Source organism: Eleutherodactylus coqui, chromosome 6 (genome assembly GCF_035609145.1).
Source record: "Eleutherodactylus coqui strain aEleCoq1 chromosome 6, aEleCoq1.hap1, whole genome shotgun sequence".
Classification (NCBI taxonomy): domain Eukaryota; kingdom Metazoa; phylum Chordata; class Amphibia; order Anura; family Eleutherodactylidae; genus Eleutherodactylus; species Eleutherodactylus coqui.
In genome coordinates this window covers 237,139,688-237,161,097 of record NC_089842.1, presented here as the reverse complement: position 1 = coordinate 237,161,097, position 21,410 = coordinate 237,139,688, and the positions used below count along the sequence as shown (strand labels likewise).

The 21,410-nt window shown below is 49.1% G+C and overlaps 1 protein-coding gene across 1 annotated transcript in view; it reads left to right on the top strand.

The window, feature by feature from the left end:
* LOC136571905 (scavenger receptor cysteine-rich type 1 protein M130-like) overlaps positions 1 to 21,410 on the top strand; it is a 221,109-nt gene that overhangs the window by 23,272 nt on the left and 176,427 nt on the right. The window contains exons 3-4 of the mRNA XM_066572522.1: positions 5,553 to 5,864; positions 17,283 to 17,582. Coding sequence (XP_066428619.1) covers positions 5,553 to 5,864; positions 17,283 to 17,582 — 612 coding nt within the window. The remainder of the gene's footprint in view (positions 1 to 5,552; positions 5,865 to 17,282; positions 17,583 to 21,410) is intronic.

The following is a 21,410-nucleotide window of genomic DNA, read 5'->3' as shown; positions in this document are numbered from 1 at the left end:
AGGCTCTGACTTGGTCGCAGCCTCCACCAAATTCACCCAATGTGCCGTCAGGGAGATATAGTGACCCTGCCCGCCAGTACTTGTCCACGTGTCCGTGGTTAAGTGGACCTTCCCAGTAACCGTTTTGGTGAGGGCACGATTGATGTTGCGGGAGATGTACTGCTGTAGGAGTGGAACGGCACACCGGGAAAAATAGTGGCGACTGGGGACCGAGTAGCGTGGGACCGCGGCCATCATGTTTTTGGAAAGCCTCTGTTTCCACAAGCCTGTACGGCAGCATCTCCAGGCTGATCAATTTGGCAATGTGCACATTTAATGCTTGAGCGTGCGCGTGCGCGGCTGCGTATTTGCGCTTGCGCTAGCGACAGCTGGACGCTGCGCTGAGAGACATTGCTGGGTGGGGCTGAGGACAGCGGAGTCTGCCTGCTCATCAGAATAGCCTTGATGGGTGATATTATTACTAAGCTTGTAACTCGGGAACTAGAGAGTCGCCATAACATACAGTAGGTATAATTCAATCTCTGCAAGACTGCTATTGTTCAGTCTTGTAGAGTATAAATCAGTAATCATTAAACTCTCTGATAAAGGTGGAACTATTGTTATAATGGATGATGTTGAGTACACAATCATGTTAGACTGATTGTCCTTGTAGATCCCTGAATACACAATTAGTTCTTAGATCAACAACTAACTGGAGAGAGCTGCTTGGACACCCACATATTTTAGTACTTGGCCGGAAGTCCCCAGCCTCATCACCCGGACCCCGGGAACTTTCCAAAGGTTGGGCATCGGTCACGACAAACTCCTCAGGTGGGAGAGGAACCATTTTTTCCCCATCAAGGCAGGGGCCCGAGAACAGTTCCTGGGAGTCTGTCTGCTCATCAGAATGTGTCATTTTCATGAAGTGAGGAGGCTGTGAGGAAGAAGCAGCAGCGAGAGGATTCAGAGTTGCAGCAGTGGACGGCGTAGAAGACAGGTTGCTGGAGACATTGCTGGATGCACTTTCTGTCATCCACGACAGGACCTGCTCACACTGCTCATTTTCTAATAAAGGTCTACGACGTGGACGCAAAAATGTGATATGAAGCTGGGGACCCCAGAACCTTGCCTCTCTCCTAATCCCGCAGCAGCCGGTTAAATTCACCTGGACCAGGAACTCGGCCTGTGTCCACACCTTCATTTGGACCTCCGCGTCCTCGCCCGCGTCCACGGCCACATCCTCTAGGCCTACCCCTTCCCCTCAGCATGGTGTATTTCGAATACAGCAGACACTGAGCTTTGTAAAAAATTAGGCGATTATTGGCCTGCACTTGGAGGCTGACAGCGGTACTTTAACGCACACTGTAGGCCAAAAAAATTATACGCTTGCCTGCAAAAAGGCCAAGCTGGCTAAGTAAATCAGTTACATTTTCTTTCCCCGCTACAATGACTGGATTAGCCAGGAAAAAGTTGCACAGCCCCAAGCTGGCGTAGTTGCACTTCCCCCGGGACATAGGCCTCGGCCAACAGCTTCAACATTCGTAGGCAAGAAGCGAACTTTCACTGCACCCAGGACATAGGCCTCTGCACAAACTCTCAGCAATCGCGGGCCTAGAGCGGGCTCCAATGCTAGCGTAGCTGTGAATGTCTCATTAGCGCTGTATCGCTCCTCTTGTTTGCCCCAATGCAGTGCACCAGATAGCTGCGGTAACGTGAGATAAAATGCATGTTGGCTTCGGCCCACACTCCATGCCCTAGTCAGTCTGTTTTTTTTTGTTATGGTCAGATATGTAGAACACCGTGATGGGAAAACATAGTGCACCCATACTATGCACAGACTCCTGTAATATTCCTGTTGCAAAGGTATAAGCTGACGCCACTAACAGTGCTCTGAGGGTGCTCTGACTATCAAGCGACATACTCTCTTCCCCCGTTTCCTGTTCCGACCGCAAAGCGTCAGCCTTTATGCTTTGCAGCGAACTTCTCAGCAGGCATAGGAGAGGAATGGTGACGCTAATGATTGCAGCATCGCCGCTCACCATCTGGGTAGACTTCTCAAAGATTCCGAGGACCTGGCAGATATCTGCCATCCATGCCCACTCCTCAGTAAAGAATTGAGGAGGCTGACTCCCACTACGCCGCCCATGTTGGAGTTGGTATTCCACTATAGCTCTATGCTGCTCATACAGCCTGGCCAACATGTGCAGCGTAGAGTTCCACCCTGTGGGCACGTCACACAGCAGTCGGTGCACTGGCAGATTAAACCTTTGTTGCAGGGTCCGCAGGGTGGCAGCGTCCGTGTTGGACTTGCGGAAATGTGCGCTGACCCGGCGCACCTTGCCGAGGAGGTCTGACAAGTGTAGGTAGTTTTTCAGAAACCGTGAACCACCAAATTAAAGACGTGGGCAGGCATGGCACGTGAGTGAGGCTGCCGAGCTGCAGAGCCGCCACCAGGTTACGGCCATTGTCACACACTACCATGCCCGGTTTGAGGCTCACCGGCGATAGCCAGCGGTCTGCTCTGTCAGACCATGCAACAGTTTATGGGCCGTGTGCCTCTTCTCTCCTAAGCTGATTAGTTTCAGCACGGCCTGCTGACGCTTGCCCACCGCTGTGCTTCCGGGCCGCGCGACACCGACTGCTGGCGACGTGCTGCTGACACATCTTAATTGCGAGGTAGAGGTTGCGTTGGAGGAGGGGGAAGGTTTAGTGGAGGCGGCATACACCACCGCAGATACCAGCACCGAGCTGGTGCCCGCTATTCTGGGGGTGGGTAGGACGTGAGCTGTTCCAGGCTCTGACTTGGTAGAAGCCTCCACTAAATTCACCCAATTTGCCATCAGGGAGATATAGTGGCCCTGCCCGCCTGTGCTTGTCCACGTGTCCGTTGTTAAGTGGACTTTCCCAGTAACCACGTTGGTGAGGGCGCGTACAATGTTGCAGGAGATGTGGTCGTGCAGGGCTGGGACGGCACACCGTGAAAAATAGCGACTGGGGACAGAGTAGCACAGGGCCGCCGCCGCCATCATGTTTTTGGAAAGCCTCTGTTTGCACAAGCCTGTACGGCAGCATCTCCAGGCTGATCAATTTGGCAATGTGCACGTTTAAAGCTTGAAAGTGTGGGTGCATTACGGCGTATTTGCGCTTTCGCTCCAACGCTTGTGCTAGCGACAGCTGGACGCTGCGCTGAGAGACCTTGCTGGATGGGGCCGAGGACAGCGGAGGTGAGGGTGTGGGTGCAGGCCGGGAGACGCTCGTGCCTGTGTCCTGAGAGGGGTGTTGGATCTCAGTGGCAGGTTGGGGCACAGGGGGAGAGGCAGTGGTGCAACCCGGAGGCGGTGAACGGCCTTTGTCTCACCTTGTGGGGTGCTTGGCCATCATATGCCTGCGCATGCTGGTTGTGTTGAGGCTGGTAGTGGTGGCTCCCCGGCTGATCTTGGTGCAACACAGGTTGCACACCACTGTTCATCGGTCGTCTGCATTCTCAGTTAAAAACTGCCATCCCTTTGAGCACCTTGGCCTCTGCATGATGGCTTGGCGCGACGGGGTGCTTTGGGAAACAGTTGGGGGATTCTTCACTCTGGCCCTGTCTCTACCCCTGGCCACCCCACTGCCTCTTCCAACCTGTCCTGCTGCTGCACTTGCCTCCCTCTCTGAAGACCTCTCCTCAGTTGGCTTATCAAACCAGGTGGGGTCAGTCACCTCATCGTCCAGCTGCTCTTCCTCCGAATCCTCTGTGTGCTCCTCCCTCGGACTTACTGCCCTTACTACTACCTCACTGATAGACAACTGTGTCTCATCATCATCATCGACCTCCTTACCCACTGAAAGGTCTTGAGACAGTTGCCGGAAGACCCCAGCCTCATCCCCCGGACCCCGGGAACTTTCCAAAGGTTGGGCATCGGTCACGACAAACTCCTCTGGTGGGAGAGGAACCATTGCTGCCCAATCTGGGCAGGGACCCGAGAACAGTTCCTGAGAGTCTGCCTGCTCCTCAGAATGTGTCATTTTCATGGAGTGAGGAGGCTGGGAGGAAGGAGGAGCAGCAGCCAGAGGATTCAGAGTTGCAGCAGTGGACGGCGTAGAAGACGGGGTGGTCGATAGATTGCTGGATGCACTTTCTGCCATCCACGACAGGACCTGCTCACACTGCTCATTTTTAAATAAAGGTCTACCGCGTGGACCCATTAATTGTGAGATGAGGCTGGGGACCCCAGAAACTGTCCTGTCTCCTACTCCCGCAGCAGCCGGCTGCGATTCACCTGGACCAGGAACTCGGTCTATGCCCACACCCTCACTTGGGACTCTGCGTCCTCGACCGCGACCGCGTCCACGTTCTCTGCCCCTACCCTTACCCCTCAGCATGCTGGATTAAGAATCGAGCAGAGACAGAACGGTGTAAAAATGTTTGTAAATTATTGCCGTGCAGTTGCTGGCTGACAGCGGTAATATAACGCTAAATGAAGCCAGAGATAAATTATAAGGAAGGCTGTACGCAGGCTAGGCTGTGAACTATGCAGTTTGGATGGACGTAAAGTCCCACAGGCCACGTAGGCACATGCACTGGGTAACCGTACGCCGTAAAAAGGAAATTTTTTTTAAATCTCCTTATTTTACTCTGCAATGCAGCCTGAGGCTAGGCAGTGTGTATTGCACTTTCAATCTATGGGCGTCGGGCAGACCGTGAACGTCTGAGACAGCACACGTATAACAGAGCGTTGTAGAAAATGTGCAGTTTCTTGGCGTACAGAGGCAGACTGCAGTGAGGCTATGCGAAGTGCGTACAGAAAAATATTTCTAAATGAAGGCTGCACGCAGGCTAGGCTGTGCAATGCAGAGGTACTATAACTCCCAGCAACCACGGAGTTCAATGCACATGGTCGCAGGTTGCCCTAAGAAGAACCGTTGGGGTACTTGTAGACAGGATTCTACACTACCACTCTCCCTGCCTGACCAATACTGCCCCTATACTGAAGTACAGACTGCAGCCTGAGAACGCTACAGCCTGCACGCCCGATATACATTAAAAAAAAAATTGTGCAAAACTGCTCACAGCAGCCACAACAGTAATGCACTAGGTGAGCTGTGGCCCTAAGAAGGGCCGTTGTGGTTCTTGAAGGCGCTAACACTGTCCCTATAGCAGCAGCAGCAGCATCAGCAGCACTGTCCCTGATCTCTCTTAGCGTGTGTCTGTGGCGAGCCGCGGGCGGGGCAGATTTAAATACTCGGGGGTCACTTGATCTCGCCAGCCACTCACTGCAGGGGGGTGGGATATGGCTGGAACGTCACAGGAGGAAGTTGTAATGCCTTCCCTGTGTTTCTATTGGCCAGAAAAGGGCGCAAATTTCTCAGGGAAGGAAATGTAATGGAGTCGAGTGCCGCGTGGTGCTCGCTTCGAGTAACGAGCATCTCGAACATCCTAATGCTCGAACGAGCATCAAGCTCGGATGAGTGCGCTCGCTCATCTCTAATGGGCATATGAAGTGGGAATGTCATGAATGATACGAACGTTGTTATATTAGTATTTCCCTATATTCATGGATTTTTATATTAATTTCTGTTTATTTTCACAGTTCCAGTGGAACTCTTTGGAGGAAACACTGAATGTGAAGGATTAGTGGAAGTGATATATGCAGGAGAATGGTGGGGAGTGGATTATAACACACGATACAGAGAAAACATTGCTAATATGGTTTGTAGAGAGCTGGGATGTAATACTGCAAATCTACAACATCGTGTGACCACAGGGGAGATATATGTGGATGATTACAGGAGGAGGTTGTATCCACGATGTACAAAAGGAGAGATGTCCTTGTCACGGTGTGAACATTCTACAGAACCTGGCTCATATCCTTCTGCATCTCTGCTGGGAGTGAAATGTTCAGGTAAGAGACATTTCTTTCCTCTCCATCACACACCGGTCTGGATACAGCATTATATCTGACAACATATACAATAACTGCACAGACAACTGCTGAGAGAATGACACTAAATATCAGCCTGCAGCAGCTTCATCCACAGACGTTTTCTATCAGCCATCAGACCCATCATGATGGGTTATTATTAGAGATGAGCGAACGTACTCGTCCGAGCTTGATATTCGTGCGAATATTAGGGTGTTCGGGATGCTCGTTACTCGTAACGAGTACCACGCGGTGTTCCGGTTACTTTCAGTTTCCTCTCTGAGACGTTAGCGCGCTTTTCTGGCCAATTGAAAGACAGGGAAGGCATTACAACTTCCCCCTGTGACGTTCAAGCCCTATACCACCCCCCTGCTGTGAGTGGCTGGGGCGATCAGATGTCACCCGAGTATAAAAATCGGCCCCTCCCGCGGCTCGCCTCAGATGCCTTGTGAGTTAGCTGAGGGACAGTGGTATCGTGCTGGAGCTGCTGTAGGGAGAGCGTTAGGAGTTAGTGTAGGCTTCAAGAACCCCAACGGTCCTTCTCAGGGCCACATCTAATAGTGTGCAGTACTGTGTTAGCACTGTATTTTTATTTTTTTTTTTCAAAATTGGATCTGCAGAGCATTGCGCCCTGCAATAGGGACAGAAGTGGTGGTTAGGCAGGGAGAGTGTTAGCAGTGAGTGTAGGCTTCAAGAACCCCAATGGTCCTTTCTAGGGCCACATCTATCCGTGTGCAGTACTGTCCAGGCTGCTGTTAGCAGTGTTGCATTTTTTTTTTTTTTCTCAAAACCGGCTGTGCAGAGCATTGCACCCGGCATTAATACTACAGGGATAGAATTGTGTAGGCAGGGCCAGAAGACATACATTATTCATTGAATAGACGCAGTGTGGCTTGTCCTTTGAAAAACAAGGGAAAAAATTATATTTCGCCTGCCTCTGACAGTCCTCAGGGCTCTGGGTACGTGTGTGCTGCGTGCAGAACGTTAAAAAAAATCAGACGCAGCCAGCTACGTTTTACTGAAGGCTTGCGCCAATTTTTTTCCTGCATGGGAAATCCCTGATCTGCTGGAGCCAATAACTTTGCATCACTGCAGTTCTCTGACACATTTGCAGGGCCACAACACAGTTATTAAACTTAGTAGTATTCATTGAATACACGCAGTGTGGCTTGTCCTTTGAAAAACAAGGGAAAAAATTCTATTTTGGCTGCAGGGTGTGGGCACAGGCCGAGCCAGTGTGGTGGCCAGGGGTAGAGGCAGGGCCAGACCGAATAATCCACCAACTGTTTCCCAAAGCGCCCCCTCGCGCCATGCCACCCTGCACAGGTCAAGGTGCTCTACGGTGTGGCAGTTTTTCACAGAGACGCCTGACGACCGACGAACAGTGGTGTGCAACCTTTGTCGCGCCAAGATCAGCTGGGGAGGCACCACCAACAGCATGCGCAGGCATATGATGGCCAAGCACCCCACAAGGTGGGGCGATGCCCGTTCACCGCCTCCGGTTTGCACCACTGCCTCTCCCCCTGTGCCCCAACCTGCCACTGAGATCCAACCCCCCTCTGAGGATACAGGCACTACCGTCTCCTGGCCTGCACCCACACCCTCACCTCCGCTGTCCTCGGCCCCATCCAGCAATGTCTCTCAGCGTAGCGTCCAGACGTCGCTAGCGCCACAGTTTGAGCGCAAGCGCAAGTACGACGCCACGCACCCGCACGCTCAAGCGTTAAACGTGCACATTGCAAAATTGATCAGCCTAGAGATGCTGCCGTAAAGGCTTGTGGAAACGGAGGCTTTCAAAAGCATGGCGGCGGCCCCGCGCTACTCAGTTCCCAGTCGCCACTACTTTTCCCGATGTGCCGTCCCAGGCCTGCACGACCACGTCTCCCGCAACATTGTACGCGCCCTCACCAACGCGGTTACTGCCAAGGTCCACTTAACAACAAACACGTGGACAAGCACAGGCGGGCAGGGCCACTATATCTCCCTGACGGCACATTGGGTGAATTTAGTGGAGGCTGGGACAGAGTCAGAGCCTGGGACCGCTCACGTCCTACCCACCCCCAGAATTGCGGGCCACAGCTCGGTGGTGGTATCTGCGGCGGTGTATGCTTCCTCCACTAAAGCACCTTCCTCCTCCTCCTCCTCCTCCTCCAACGCAACCTCTGTCTCGCAATCAAGATGTGTCAGCAGCACGTCGCCAGCAGTTGGTGTAACGCGGCGTGGCAGCAGAGCGGTGGGCAAGCGTCAGCAGGCCATGCTGAAACTACTCAGCTTAGGAGAGAAGAGGCACACGGCCCACGAACTGCTGCAGGGTCTGACAGAGCAGACCGACCACTGGCTTGCGCCACTGAGCCTCCAACCGGGCATGGTCGTGTGTGACAACGGCCGTAAGCTGGTGGCGGCTCTGCAGCTCGGCAGCCTCACGCACGTGCCATGCCTGGCCCATGTGTTTAATTTGGTGGTTCAGCGCTTTCTGAAAAGCTACCCCCACTTGTCATACCTGCTCGGAAAAGTGCGCCGGCTCTGCGCACATTTCCGCAAATCCCACACGCACGCTGCCACCCTGCGGACACTGCAACATCGGTTTAATCTGCCAGTGCACCGACTGCTGTGCGACGTGCCCACACAGTGGAACTCTACGCTCCACATGTTGGCCAGACTCTATGAGCAGCGTAGAGCTATAGTGGAATACCAACTCCAACTTGCGCGGCGCAGTGTGAGTCAGCCTCCTCAATTATTTACAGAAGAGTGGCCCTGGTTGGCAGCCATCTGCCAGGTCCTTGGAAAATTTGAGGAGTCTACCCAGGTGGTGAGCGGCGATGCTGCAATCATTAGCGTCACCATTCCTCTGCTATGCATCTTGAGAAGTTCCCTGCAAAGCATAAAGGCAGACGCTTTGCGCTCGGAAACAGAGCCGGGGGAAGACAGTATGTCGCTGGATAGTCAGAGCACCCTCTTGTCTATATCTCAGCGCGTTCAGGAGGAGGAGGAGGAGCATGAGGAGGATGAGGAGGAGGGGGAAGAGACAGCTTGGCCCACTGCTGACGGTACCCATGCTGCTTGCCTGTCATCCTTTCAGCGTGTATGGCCTGAGGAGGAGGATCCTGAAAGTGATCTTCCTAGTGAAGACAGCCATGTGTTGCGTACAGGTACCCTGGCACACATGGCTGACTTCATGTTAGGATGCCTTTCTCGTGACCCTCGCGTTACACGCATTCTGGCCACTACGGATTACGGGGTGTACACATTGCTCGACCCACGGTATAAGGAGAGCCTTTGCACTCTCATTCCCGAAGAGGAAAGGGGTTCGAGAATGATGCAATACCACAGGGCGCTGGTGGACAAACTGATGGTAAACTTCCCATCCGACAGCGCTAGTGGCAGAAGGCGCAGTTCCGAGGGCCAGGTAGCAGGGGAGGTGCAGAGATCATGCAGCATGTACAGCGCAGGCAGGGGAACATTCTCCAAGGCCTTTGCCAGCTTTAAGGCTCCCCAGCAAGACTGTGTCACCGCTCCCCAGTCACGGCTGAGTCGGCGGGAGCACTGTAAAAGGATGGTGAGGGAGTACGTAGCCGATCGCACGACCGTCCTCCGTGACGCCTCTGCCCCCTACAACTACTGGGTGTCGAAGCTGGACACGTGGCCTGAACTCGCACTGTATGCCCTGGAGGTGCTTGCTTGTCCTGCGGCTAGCGTCTTGTCAGAGAGTGTGTTTAGTGTGGCTGGGGGAATCATCACGGATAAGCGTACCCGCCTGTCAACCGACAGTGCCGACAGGCTTACACTCATCAAGATGAACAAAGCCTGGATTTCCCCAGACTTCTCTTCTGCACCAGCGGACAGCAGTGATACCTAAGCAATATGTAGGCTGCACCCGCGGATGGAAGCATCGTTCTCTCTCACCATCCAAAACGGGGACATTTCTACTTCATCAATCTGTGTATAATATTCCTCCTCCTCCTCCTCCTCCTCCTCCTCCTCCTGAAACCTCACGTAATCACGCTGAACGGGCAATTTTTCTTAGGGCCACAAGGCTCACTCATAATTTTTCTAAACAATTTTTATACGTTTCAATGCTCTTAAAAGCGTTGAAACTTTAACTTGAACCAATTTTTCGTTAAACTGGGCTGCCTCCAGGCCTAGTTACCACTTAAGCAACATTAACCAAAGCGATTAATAGGTTTCACCTGCCCTCTTGGTTGGCCATGGCCAATTTTTTGGATGTACATTAGTACTGTTGATACAGCAATTTTTGTGGCCCCTCGCCTACAGTGTAATCATAGCAAATTCTATGTTCTTCGCCTGCACTCATGGTACAGAAAGGTGTGTGGGGTTGGCCTACACTTTAGCTACATAAATGTAACTTGTGCCTTGTCTATACTGCAACTACTGAAATGGAACGAAGACTGCGCTCCCACTATACTGCTGCTTCGGGATTGTTACTGGGGCCTGTCTTGAGTGCTACTATTACTGAAATGGAACGCATACTGTGCTCCTCCTATAATGCTGCTAGTGATATGTTAGTGGGGCCTGTCCTAATGCTACGGCTGAAATGTTACTAATTATGGGCTCTGCCTATACCGCTGCTAATGGTATGTCTCTGGGGTGTGGAAACAGAGGCTTCCCAAAGACATGATGGCGGCGAGGCCATTTCCCACCAACGCTGTTACTGTTAAGGTGCATATAACCACGGACACGTGGAGAGGACACGTAGTGCCTCAAAAACATCCCCCGCCACAGCCCACTTAATCCTGGCCACATTCCGAAAACCAACAAAATAAAACCGCGCTACTAGGTCCGCAGTCACCAACACATTACCACCAACGCGGTTACTGTTAAGGTACATATTACCAGTCTGACTGGAGCATGCAGTGTGGCCCGAAGCCCACCTGCATTAAGCACGACATTACTACCTCAGCTGTGTTGGGCAATGCAATGGGATATTTCTATGTACCGCCGGTGACTTCCTGGCACCCACCCATGCTGTGGGTCCACAGGGAATTATAAATGCATCTGTTTCCACTTGTAAAGAACCCCAGTCTGACTGGGGCATGCAGTGTTGGCCGAAGCCCACCTGCATTAAGCACGACATTACTACCTCAGCTGTGTTGGGCAATGCAATGGGATATTTTTGTGTATCGCCGGTGGGTTCCAGGGAGCCACCCATGCTGTCGGTCGACAGGGACTTCACAATAGGGAGTTGTACCTGCCTGTGTCTATGAATTAAAAAGCCTGGTCTGACTGGGGCATGCAGAGACACCTTGACAGAATGAATAGTGTGTGGCACATAGGTTCCCCATTGCTATGCCCACGTGTGCAGCTCCTGATGGCGGTGGCACAGGATTCTATTTCTCATTGCTTCTGTACAGCATTGTGGGCTATCGCCCCGCCCCTTTTAAAGAGGGTCGCTGCCTAGTCGTGCCAACCCTCTGCAGTGTGTGCCTGCGGTTCCTCGTCATGGCAGACGCACTTCTAAATAGACATGAGGGTGGTGTGGCATGAGGGCAGCTGAAGGCTGCGCAGGGACACTTTGGTGTGCGCTGTGGAGGGAGGGGGGGGCGGTTGGGCAGCATGTAACCCAGGAGAAGTGGCAGTGGAGTGTCATGCAGGCAGTGATTGTGCTTTGTTGGAGGTAGTGTGGTGCTTAGCAAAGGTATGCCATGCTAATGAGGGCTTTTCAGAAGTAAAAGTTTTTGGGAGGGGGGGGGGCCCACTCTTGCCGCTATTGTGGCTTAATAGTGGGACCTGTGAACTTGAGATGCAGCCCAACATGTAGCCCCTCGCCTGCCCTCTCCGTTGCTGTGTCGTTCCCATCACTTTCTTGAATTGCCCAGATTTTCACACAAGGAAACCTTAGCGAGCATCGGCGAAATACAAAAATGCTCGGGTCGCCCATTGACTTCAATGGGGTTCGTTACTCGAAACGAACCCTCGAGCATCGCGAAAAGTTCGTCCCGAGTAACGAGCACCCGAGCATTTTGGTGCTCGCTCATCTCTAGTTATTATACTGGTGTAATGGAGCCTCTGTGAAAATGTTGGTGCAGATGAAGGGCCTATGATGATATAATCATGTGACCAGTACATGAGGACATAGCTTATCAGTACTGAGGATTGGTGATGGTGAAGGACCTGTTATGATATAATCAAATGACCTGTAGATGAGGATAGTGCTCAGCAGTACTGAGAATTGATGGTGGTGAAGGACTTGTAATTATATAATCATGTGACCAGAACAGCACAGAGCTCAGCAGCACTGAGGATAAGTGGAGGATAGGTGGTGATGAAGAACCTGTGACCATATAATTACATGATGCGTACTTGAGAACAGAGCTCAGCAGTATTATATAGCGCCTATACTCTTGCTACAGAAATGTTAAAGGGGTCTGCCTATACTTTTGCTACAGAAATGTTACTGGGGTCTGCCTATGCTGTGGGTGCACAGAGACTTCCCATCACGGTGTTTTACCTATCTGGCACAAATACACTGATTGACTAGGCAGAAATGTGGGCCCAGGCCGAGGTCCTTGGCGGGGTGAAACTCTGGCATGTTTGGGCACTCTGAATTCTTCCTGTGTAATGCCATCTTTGTGCACCCACAGCATAGGCGAGCCCAAGGAACTCAAAGACTTTCCATTGCGGTGTGGAGCTATCTGCCACCATAGCTATTTAACTCACGGCAGCTTGGGTCACACAAGGTGGAGGCTGGGACCGAGCCTTCCCACACAGAGTATTGCGGGTCCTACCTCGGTCATGGTTTCTTGGCCTTATTATGCCACCTCCTCCTCCTGCTTGAGGTCTGGGGCTCAGCGCTGGGCAACATGTATTTTCTCCCGTGTTACCACAGTTATCTGAGACAGTGGTTTGGGCCAAACAAAAGGAGCGTTACTGCATTAATGAGACGTTCACAGCTGCACTAACATCTGAGTCTGCTTTATGCCCACGATTAGTGAGGGTGTGAGCTGAGGTCGAGGTCCTTGGCAGGGTGAAACTGCCATGTTTGGGCGTTCTGATGTATGTAATACTTTCCTTGGGTTTCAGGGATTCGCCTATGCTGTGGTTGCACAAAAACTTCCCTTTGCGTTGTTTTACCTGTCTAGCACAAATACACTGATGGACTAGGGTACAAATGTGGGCCAAGGTCCTTGGCGGGGTGAAACTCTGCCATGTTTGGGCACTCTGATTTCCTCATGTGTAATACCATCTTTAAGTTCCTTGGGCTCGCCTATGCTGTGGGTGCACAAAGATTTCCCATTGCAGTGTGTTACCTGTCTAGCACAAATACACTGACTGACTAGGGTAGAAATGTGGGTCGAGGTCCTTGGCTGGGTGAAACTCTGTCATGTTTGGGCACTCTGATTTCTTCCTGTGTAATACCATCTTTGTGCACTGACAGCATAGGCGAGCCCAAGGAACTCAAAGACTTCCCACTGCGGTGTTGAGCTATCTGACACCTACACAGAATGAATTGTGTGGGGACACATGGATTTCCTGGGGTCACACAAGGTGGAGGCTGGGACTGAGCCTAACCCTGGGCCCGCTCACGTGCTTCCCACACAGAGTATTGCTGCATTGTGGAGATGTGTAGAAGTGCTGGTACCTGAGTCCCATTTATGCCCACATTTGCTGCTCCTGACAATTTTGTGATGGAGGTGGCACGGGATTGGAATGATGATCGTACGCCAATTTATCATCAATTCTCAACAGCATTGTGGTCTATCGCCCACACTTTCAAGGAGGGTCGCTGCCTAGCCCTGCCAACCCTCTGCAGTGTGTGCCTCCGGTACCTCCTCATCCATTATGCACCTATAAATAGACACGAGGGTGGAGTAGCTATGAAGCAAGCGTGTGGCATGAGAGCAGCTGAACACTATGCAGGGAAAATTTTGTGTGCGCTTTGGACGCAGGGTCGTGTGTGTGTGTTGGGGGGGGGGGGTAAGTTGGACAGCAATGCCAGCATGTAACCCAGGAGAGGAGACAGCGGTGTCAATGGCACGCAGTGATTGTCCTTGGTTGCCGGTGGTGTGGTACTTAGCTAAGATGTGCCAGTGCATGTGCCTTGATAATGAGGGTTTGTCCCATGTAAATTGTTTGGGGGGTGACGCCAGGCTCTTGCCCCCATTTTGGCTTAATAGTGGGACCTGGGTGCCTCAGATGCAGTCATTAGAGATGAGCGAGCACCAAAATGCTCGAGTGCTCGTTACTCGAGTTGAACTTTCAGTGATGCTCGAGAGTTTGTTTCGAGTAACGAACCCCATTAAAGTCAATGGGCGACTCGAGCATTTTTGTATATGACTGGTGCTCCGCTAGGGTTTTCATTTGTGAAAATCTTAGCAAATCACCAAAGTCATGTAAAAAACACAGAAATGCTTAGGGCAGGCGAGGAGCAACATGCAGGGCTGCATTTCGGGCTCCGAGGTCACACTAGTAAGCCACAATAGTGGCAAGAGTGAGACCCCCCTCCCCCGCACTGTCAGTATAATGATCGTTCTCCTCTGCCACAGCTGTAACAGCTGTGGCAGAGCAGAACAATGTTAGCCCATTGAATTCAATGGAGCCGGCAATACAGCCGGCTCCATTGAAAGCAATGGGCTGCCGGCGAGCGCGGGATGAATTTTCGGGAAGAGCTTAAAAATATAAGCCCTTACCTGAAAATCATCCTGAAATGTGTAAAAAGTAAAAAAAATATATACTCACCTTGTCCCAGTAGAACGATATTAGCCTATTGAATTCAATGGAGCCGGCAATACAGCCGGCTCCATTGAAAGCAAGGGGGTGCCGGCGAGCGCGGGATGAATTTTCGGGAAGGGCTTAAAAATATAAGCCCTTACCTGAAAATCATCCTAAAATGTGTAAAAATAAAAAAAAGGTATACTCACCTTTCCGCTGCAGCCGGAGTTCAGCGCGTCTGGCCGGCAGTTCTCCTGAACTGCTTTCTGTAGTATTCAGCAGGTGGGGATTTAAAATCCCCGCCTGCTGAATGAGCTGCCTCTGATTGGTCACAACCTCACCAATCAGAGGCAGCTCTCACTCACCCATTCATGAATTCATAAATGCCTATGGCATTGGGTTCTGCATGCCCGGAAATTGTCCAGGACTAGCTCCACTGCCCAAAGTGATATAGCCTGGAAGATGCAGGACCTTAAAAAGGTACAAGCATCAGAATAGCGGCAACTCATGACCAAAATCATCTGTCCTCACTATATAGAGTATAAGAGACATCACATAGGTGTGTAATGATTACACTGTGCAACAAATTTTTAAAAACTTTTTGTAACCAAACGTAATTGATTTTTCTGTAAAATTCAAACATGCTAATTCCACTGGTAAAACTGAATAACTGATTGCACGTCTCAATTTCAAGTTATTTAACTCATTGTTTTAAGCATTGTTTTTCTATTAAAAAATCGCAACTCATTTATCCATCGACGTCGCTGTACGAGGGCTTGTTTTTTTGCAAAACGAGTTGTATTTTTCAATGTTACTATTTAATGTACCATATAATGTACTGAGAAACAGTGGAGTAAAATAAAAAAAACCCTCAAACTTCTGCCATCTTTCAGTATGTCTTGTTTCTACGATGAGAGCTTGGTCTCCTGGACGTTGGTAGATGGGCCAATGTAATTTGATCAAATTATATACTAAGAACCTTGCAATATTTAAAGGGGTTGTCTCGCAGCAGCAAGTGGGGTTATACACTTCTGTATGGCCATATTAATGCACTTTGTAATATACATCGTGCATTAAATATGAGCCATACAGAAGTTATACACTTACCTGCTCCGTTGCTGGCGTCCCCGTTGCCATGGTTCCGTCTAACTTCGGTGTCTTCTTGCTTTTTTAGACGCGCTTGCGCAGATGCATCTTCTCCCTTCGGCTGGTCTTGGAAGCATCGGCGTTTTGGCTCCGCCCCCTTGTACGCGTCATCGCGTAGCTCCGCCCCCGTCATGTGCCGATTCCAGCCAATCAGGAGGCTGGAACCGGCACACGTCATGGGGCGGAGCTACGCGATGACGCGAAAAGGGGGCGGAGCCAAAACGCCGATGCTTCCAAGACCAGCCGAAGGGAGAAGATGCATCTGCGCAAGCGCGTCTAAAAAAGCAAGAAGACACCGAAGTTAGACGGAACCATGGCAACGGGGACGCTAGCAACGAAGCAGGTAAGTGTATAACTTCTGTATGGCTCATAATTAATGCACGATGTATATTACAAAGTGCATTAATATGGCCATACAGAAGTGTATAACCCCACTTGCTTTCGCGAGACAACCCCTTTAATGTGGTTAGATTATACGTATGTATACCTCCGATAGTAAATTTATTTTGCGTGCTGTTGCCATTTTTGGTTTTTGTTTCTACGATGCACAAACTGCAACAGAAATGATATGATGACATTACTCTATGGGTCAGTATGATTACTACAATACCAAACTTATGTAGTTTACGACCGCTGCACTGCAGGTGCAGACGACTCTCCACACCGGCCGGCAGTAAGAACACATGGCCGACAATGGAGCCGGTCATGCAGAGAATAATCCGCACGCGGTGCGGCCATCTTATCATGCAGGAACACGGGCGGATCGGCGCCCATGTGACTGGGCCTTTACTTTTATTTTTTTTAAAGACATTTAATTTTTTTTAAATTATTTTCTGCCACCATCTTCTGCGCAATATTTTTTTTTCTGTCCACATAGTTCTACAACAGCTAATTTCTTGCGGGGCATCCTGCAGTTTGTGTTAGTACCATTTTGGAATAAATGCGACTTTTTGATCACTTTTCATTGCATTTTTTCTTGGAGACAGAACGACCAAAAAGGTGCATTTCTGGCTTTCTTAATTTTTTTTATGGACGGCGTTCACCAGGAGGGGTAAATATTGCGTTACTTTGATAGATCAGACTTCTACGGATGCAGCGATACCAAGCATGTATTTTTCTTTTATGATTTTGATTCTTTTATGTAGTCTAACCAATGACCTGTAAAAACACAGTTCATTAATTACAACTTACTGGTGGATGATCCGCAGCATTATGTATATGTTACATAAACCTACCCTTACAGTGTTCAGTCAGCACGTGGTGTGTAACAGTTATTGCGAAATAGTTGCGCAATCACTTTTGTTATTCTTTTTATTAAGTAAGGCTAATGGTGAGCCTACTGTATTAATTGTATAGGCATATTTAGAAAAAATACAATACAGCGCCAATTGGATTTCATTATTACCCATAATTGGAAAACCTTATATGGCAGAAAAAAATAGATATCATATTTGAAATCAGCGCACTAAAGTTACTACGAGCCACCTATCTGCTTATCGATTTCAAAAATTGCGTTGCACGGTGTTCTAGTATAGAATGGGAATGTGATGTGAATGTACAGTAATGTGTTCAGTGATTTACCATCAGGTTACAGAGAATACAGACTAGCTGATGGGCCTACTGCTTGCTCAGGACATTTGGAAGCACTTCATGGTGGTACTTGGGGGTCTGTTTGTGAGATTGAACTAAGAGCGGCAAATGTACTTTGTAAAGAACTTCAATGTGGAGAAGCAGTGCCATCATTAATGACCTACACAAGAAGACCCGGACCAATATGGACAGAGCAAATCCATTGTGATGGTAATGAGTTCAGGCTTTATGACTGTTTAAGATGTGGGATAGAAGGAAACTGCACCAAGCAAAGTTCTCCCTATATCCAATGTAAAGGTGCGTAATACTGTGTTCATTCTATGATTTTATTGTGAATAATGGTGTAAAATATAGTATAAAGAACATGTATAATCACAGATTAACATGCAAGTTCAATTAGATTATTTATTCTAAGCAAAATCATGTAAAATACTCCAGTTTTCACACTAATCACCAGAGTGGTCATACAGATAAGACTATATATACATTCCCTGTCATTTCCTGGTCTCTGGATGAGAGGGCTGAACTCCAATTTTAGGGATGCGGATCTCCAATATGACCGTTCCAAGAAAAGGTTTTGAAAAAAATTAAATAAATAGCTACATTAGAAATAATGGACAAACAGATTATATTCTAGAGATTTACTCTAGACTATTATGTTTTTTCAATTTGTTCGTAAATATTTTGAATATGGATATGTTGTCCAAAAAAAAAAATCATGTTGGCAGCCCTGCATCTGTTGGATGTGTACTGTACTTTAACATCTTACACCATAGACCTCAGCATATGTCACCATGTCATGTCTAGAGAGTAGTTAAACGGGGTTTTGGCAGTTTTTACTATCGATGATCTATCTTCGGGATGGGTCATCAGTAACAGATCATTGTGGATCCGCCCCTTGGGATCCCTGCTGATCAGCTGATCCTCCCTTCCGCTGTCAGTTCATGGGTCTGGCATCTACTTCGGTGGCCAGGACTTAATGAAGCCACATTTTACACTTCCAGCGCTGACCACCGATGTAGATGTCCTGCCGAGCTGCACAGACCGCAGGCCAGGGGATTTTATAATTTTGCATTTTATTGTTTACCCTTTTACTTAGTTGTATTTATTCACTTTATTTGCGCTTTGAGCTACACACAGCTTATTTGGTAATATTATATTACTTTTTTGGTGGGAGTCTTTTTTTTTTTATTTATGATTTCAAGCTTAAAAATGTAATACATGTGGGCGTGGCCAAGCCTGCAGAGTGTGAGGACGCACTAATACCGTGTTTCTGAGCCATAGAAGACCCACTGCATCTTTTGGCGGTTCCAAGCCAGCAGTCGTACCTCATATCAGCTCGAACAGCTTACCTGCAGTGCGAGGATCATTTTGAGAGGTCTCCCAACGGAATCGGCCGAGTAGGAGCTTTGGGGCCTAGCGACCTGCACGGAGCCGCGGCCCGAATTACAGGACGGGAAGGGGAAGCAGCGCGCGGAGGTGCATCAAACGGGCCGAGGTCTACAGCGGACCTACCCCAGAGAGCGTCCGACAGCGGCGGTGATAGAGAGGAGCCGGAGAAAGCCCTGCGGACACCCGGCGGAAGTACTCAGAGCCGAACTGGACGGACCCGCGAGCGGGAGTGGCAGCACCCACCGCGGAGGAGGACCGTGACCACTACGAGGGCAGTGAGTACCGGTGACCCCAGAGAGCCCATCCACATAGTGGACAGTTCCACCAGGGACCCGGGAGCAGCAATAACATCTCACCTCCCCGCTATCTCCTCCAAGCTATTTTTCCCGCTCGAACTCTCCGCCATCTCTCCCCCCCCTCTGGATCTGCAACTGTGAGCGGGGGAAGAGGGGTCTGATCTAAAGAGCCTGCATCTTAAAATAAATATTTTTCCTGATTTGCAAAGAGGCAGAAGTCTTCAAAAGGGTTCAGCTCTAATTTTTCTGGAACTGGTTTACCCAGCTCTATAATAAACAATTTTTAAGGACTTCAGATCACAAGTCTGCACCAACTATAAATTTTCAATTTTTCCTTGCTTCTTTGCAATATCACCTATCTACGGACAGCTGGTTGTCTGCATAGATGACTGGCTGAACCCAAAATAGTGTGGAGGAAGGCACCCCTCAGCTCACAACGTGAGAAATACCTTAAGACCATCACATTCTAAGGCTCTCCAAATAGCCAGACACAACCCTGCTCATACTCAATTATAGCATAAAATGGTGAAAGGCACCAGGGAACGCTGTTGTGATCCGCCAGATACACCGAGAAGACAAAAAAAATCAAGCAGACATGCAGAAATTCCTAAAGAGAAAAAGCTCACAATCCCCAAGCGCCCTGGCAAAACTACCTCCATCACAAAACGCACCAGACTATGCGCCTCAAGACTCAGAGCCTGACAGTAAAATTGAAGAGGAAGAATGTGACCTCGGTGCTTAAATCTCTAAATCATTCCTACAGAAAGCACTCCTTAAAGTTACTCAACCAATAATGTCAGAGCTTGCTGACATTAAGTCTGAGCTACAACAAATTGGCCACAGAGTAGGGGACTTAGAGGGATCATGTACTGCCATTATCAAACATGCAAAAGCCACCTCACAGATGGTGGAGCTCCACCGCTCATACCTAGATCGGGCCCTCACCTTAATCGAAGACCAAGAGAACCGTAGTTATATCCAGATAAAAGGCCTCCCTGAATCCTGGGCAGCAGAGTCTCTACGCAAAGTGGCAGGTGAAATTTTTACTGATTTACTGGGAGAAGAGAGGGCCACACGAATTCAAATAGAGAGAATACATAGAGCAATCAGACCAAGACCCAAAGCAGAAGACCCACAAAGAGACGTAATCTGCGGTTTAATCTCCTACACAGACACAAACGCTATACTGAATGCCGCAAGAACACACCAACCTCTCAAATACAGCGACTCTCCAATTCAATTTTTTCAGGACATTGCACCTTCTACTCTGGCGAAAAGGCGGTTACTGCGACTACTACTAGAAGTCCTGAAATCAAAAGGAATCCAGTACTCCTGGTTGTTCCCATTTGGTCTGGCAATTAATGATTCAGGGCGCAGAATGACAGTCAGAACTCCAGAAGACCTCGAAGGGATCTGGCAACATCTGAAGATCGACCCTATTGAAATACCCTCCTGGCTGCCCACGCAGTACGACTTAACCATCCCTCCATTACCAGAGGGAGAGCATTGGAAAACTATCACAAAGTTCAAATCACCAAAAAGTAAGAAATACGGTACAAAACCTTCATCTTAAGGGCGCCCACCCACTGGCGTTTGCGATTTTTGTGCGTGAAAAACGTTTTTCACTTCAAAAGCAATAAAATCCCAGCCCTCCCGAGAAACTATGTCACACAATGGTACCATAGCTGCAACTCAATTTCGGCCTCTAAGTGAGTATCAATCGCCATCCATAAAGACCTCCCCTTTAAAAGTGAAAAACAACTCACTGACACAGAGGGACGTTTTATGTTTGTAAAAGGCACAATAAATGGCTCTCACTACACCCTAGCCAATATCTATGTGCCTAACACTAACCAAACCAAATGGTTAACGGACACGTTACTCATATTAAAATCCTTTGCGGTAGGACATATAATTCTAGGGGGGGATTTTAACATCACACTCAACCCATTTCAGGATTCCTCAAAGGGAAGGTCCCAGGTCTCGCAGAGAGCTCTAAAAAGAATCCACTCAGCCATACAGGAGTTGAATTTGATTGATTCTTGCCAATACAAACACCCCGTAGAAAAGGATTACACCTTCTACTCACAGGTCCACGCCTCATACCAAAGACTCAACTATATTTTTATACCAGCAAGACTATTAGAAGCTATTCACCGTTCACAAATCGATAGCATCACAATTTCAGATCATGCTCCAATGTACACCAGCATAAACATACTATCAAACGACTTAGGGGAATGGAGATGGCACCTAAACGAATCGATCTTAAGAGAGGAGGAACACAAACAAGAGTTAATCAAGGACCTAACTGAATTCTTTGAAATTAACTCGAAAGATTACACAAACGCTCCCATAATCTGGGAAACACATAAAGCCTATATGAGGGGCCTTTTCATTTCCTTGGGCTCAAAACTCAACAAAAACAAAATAGACG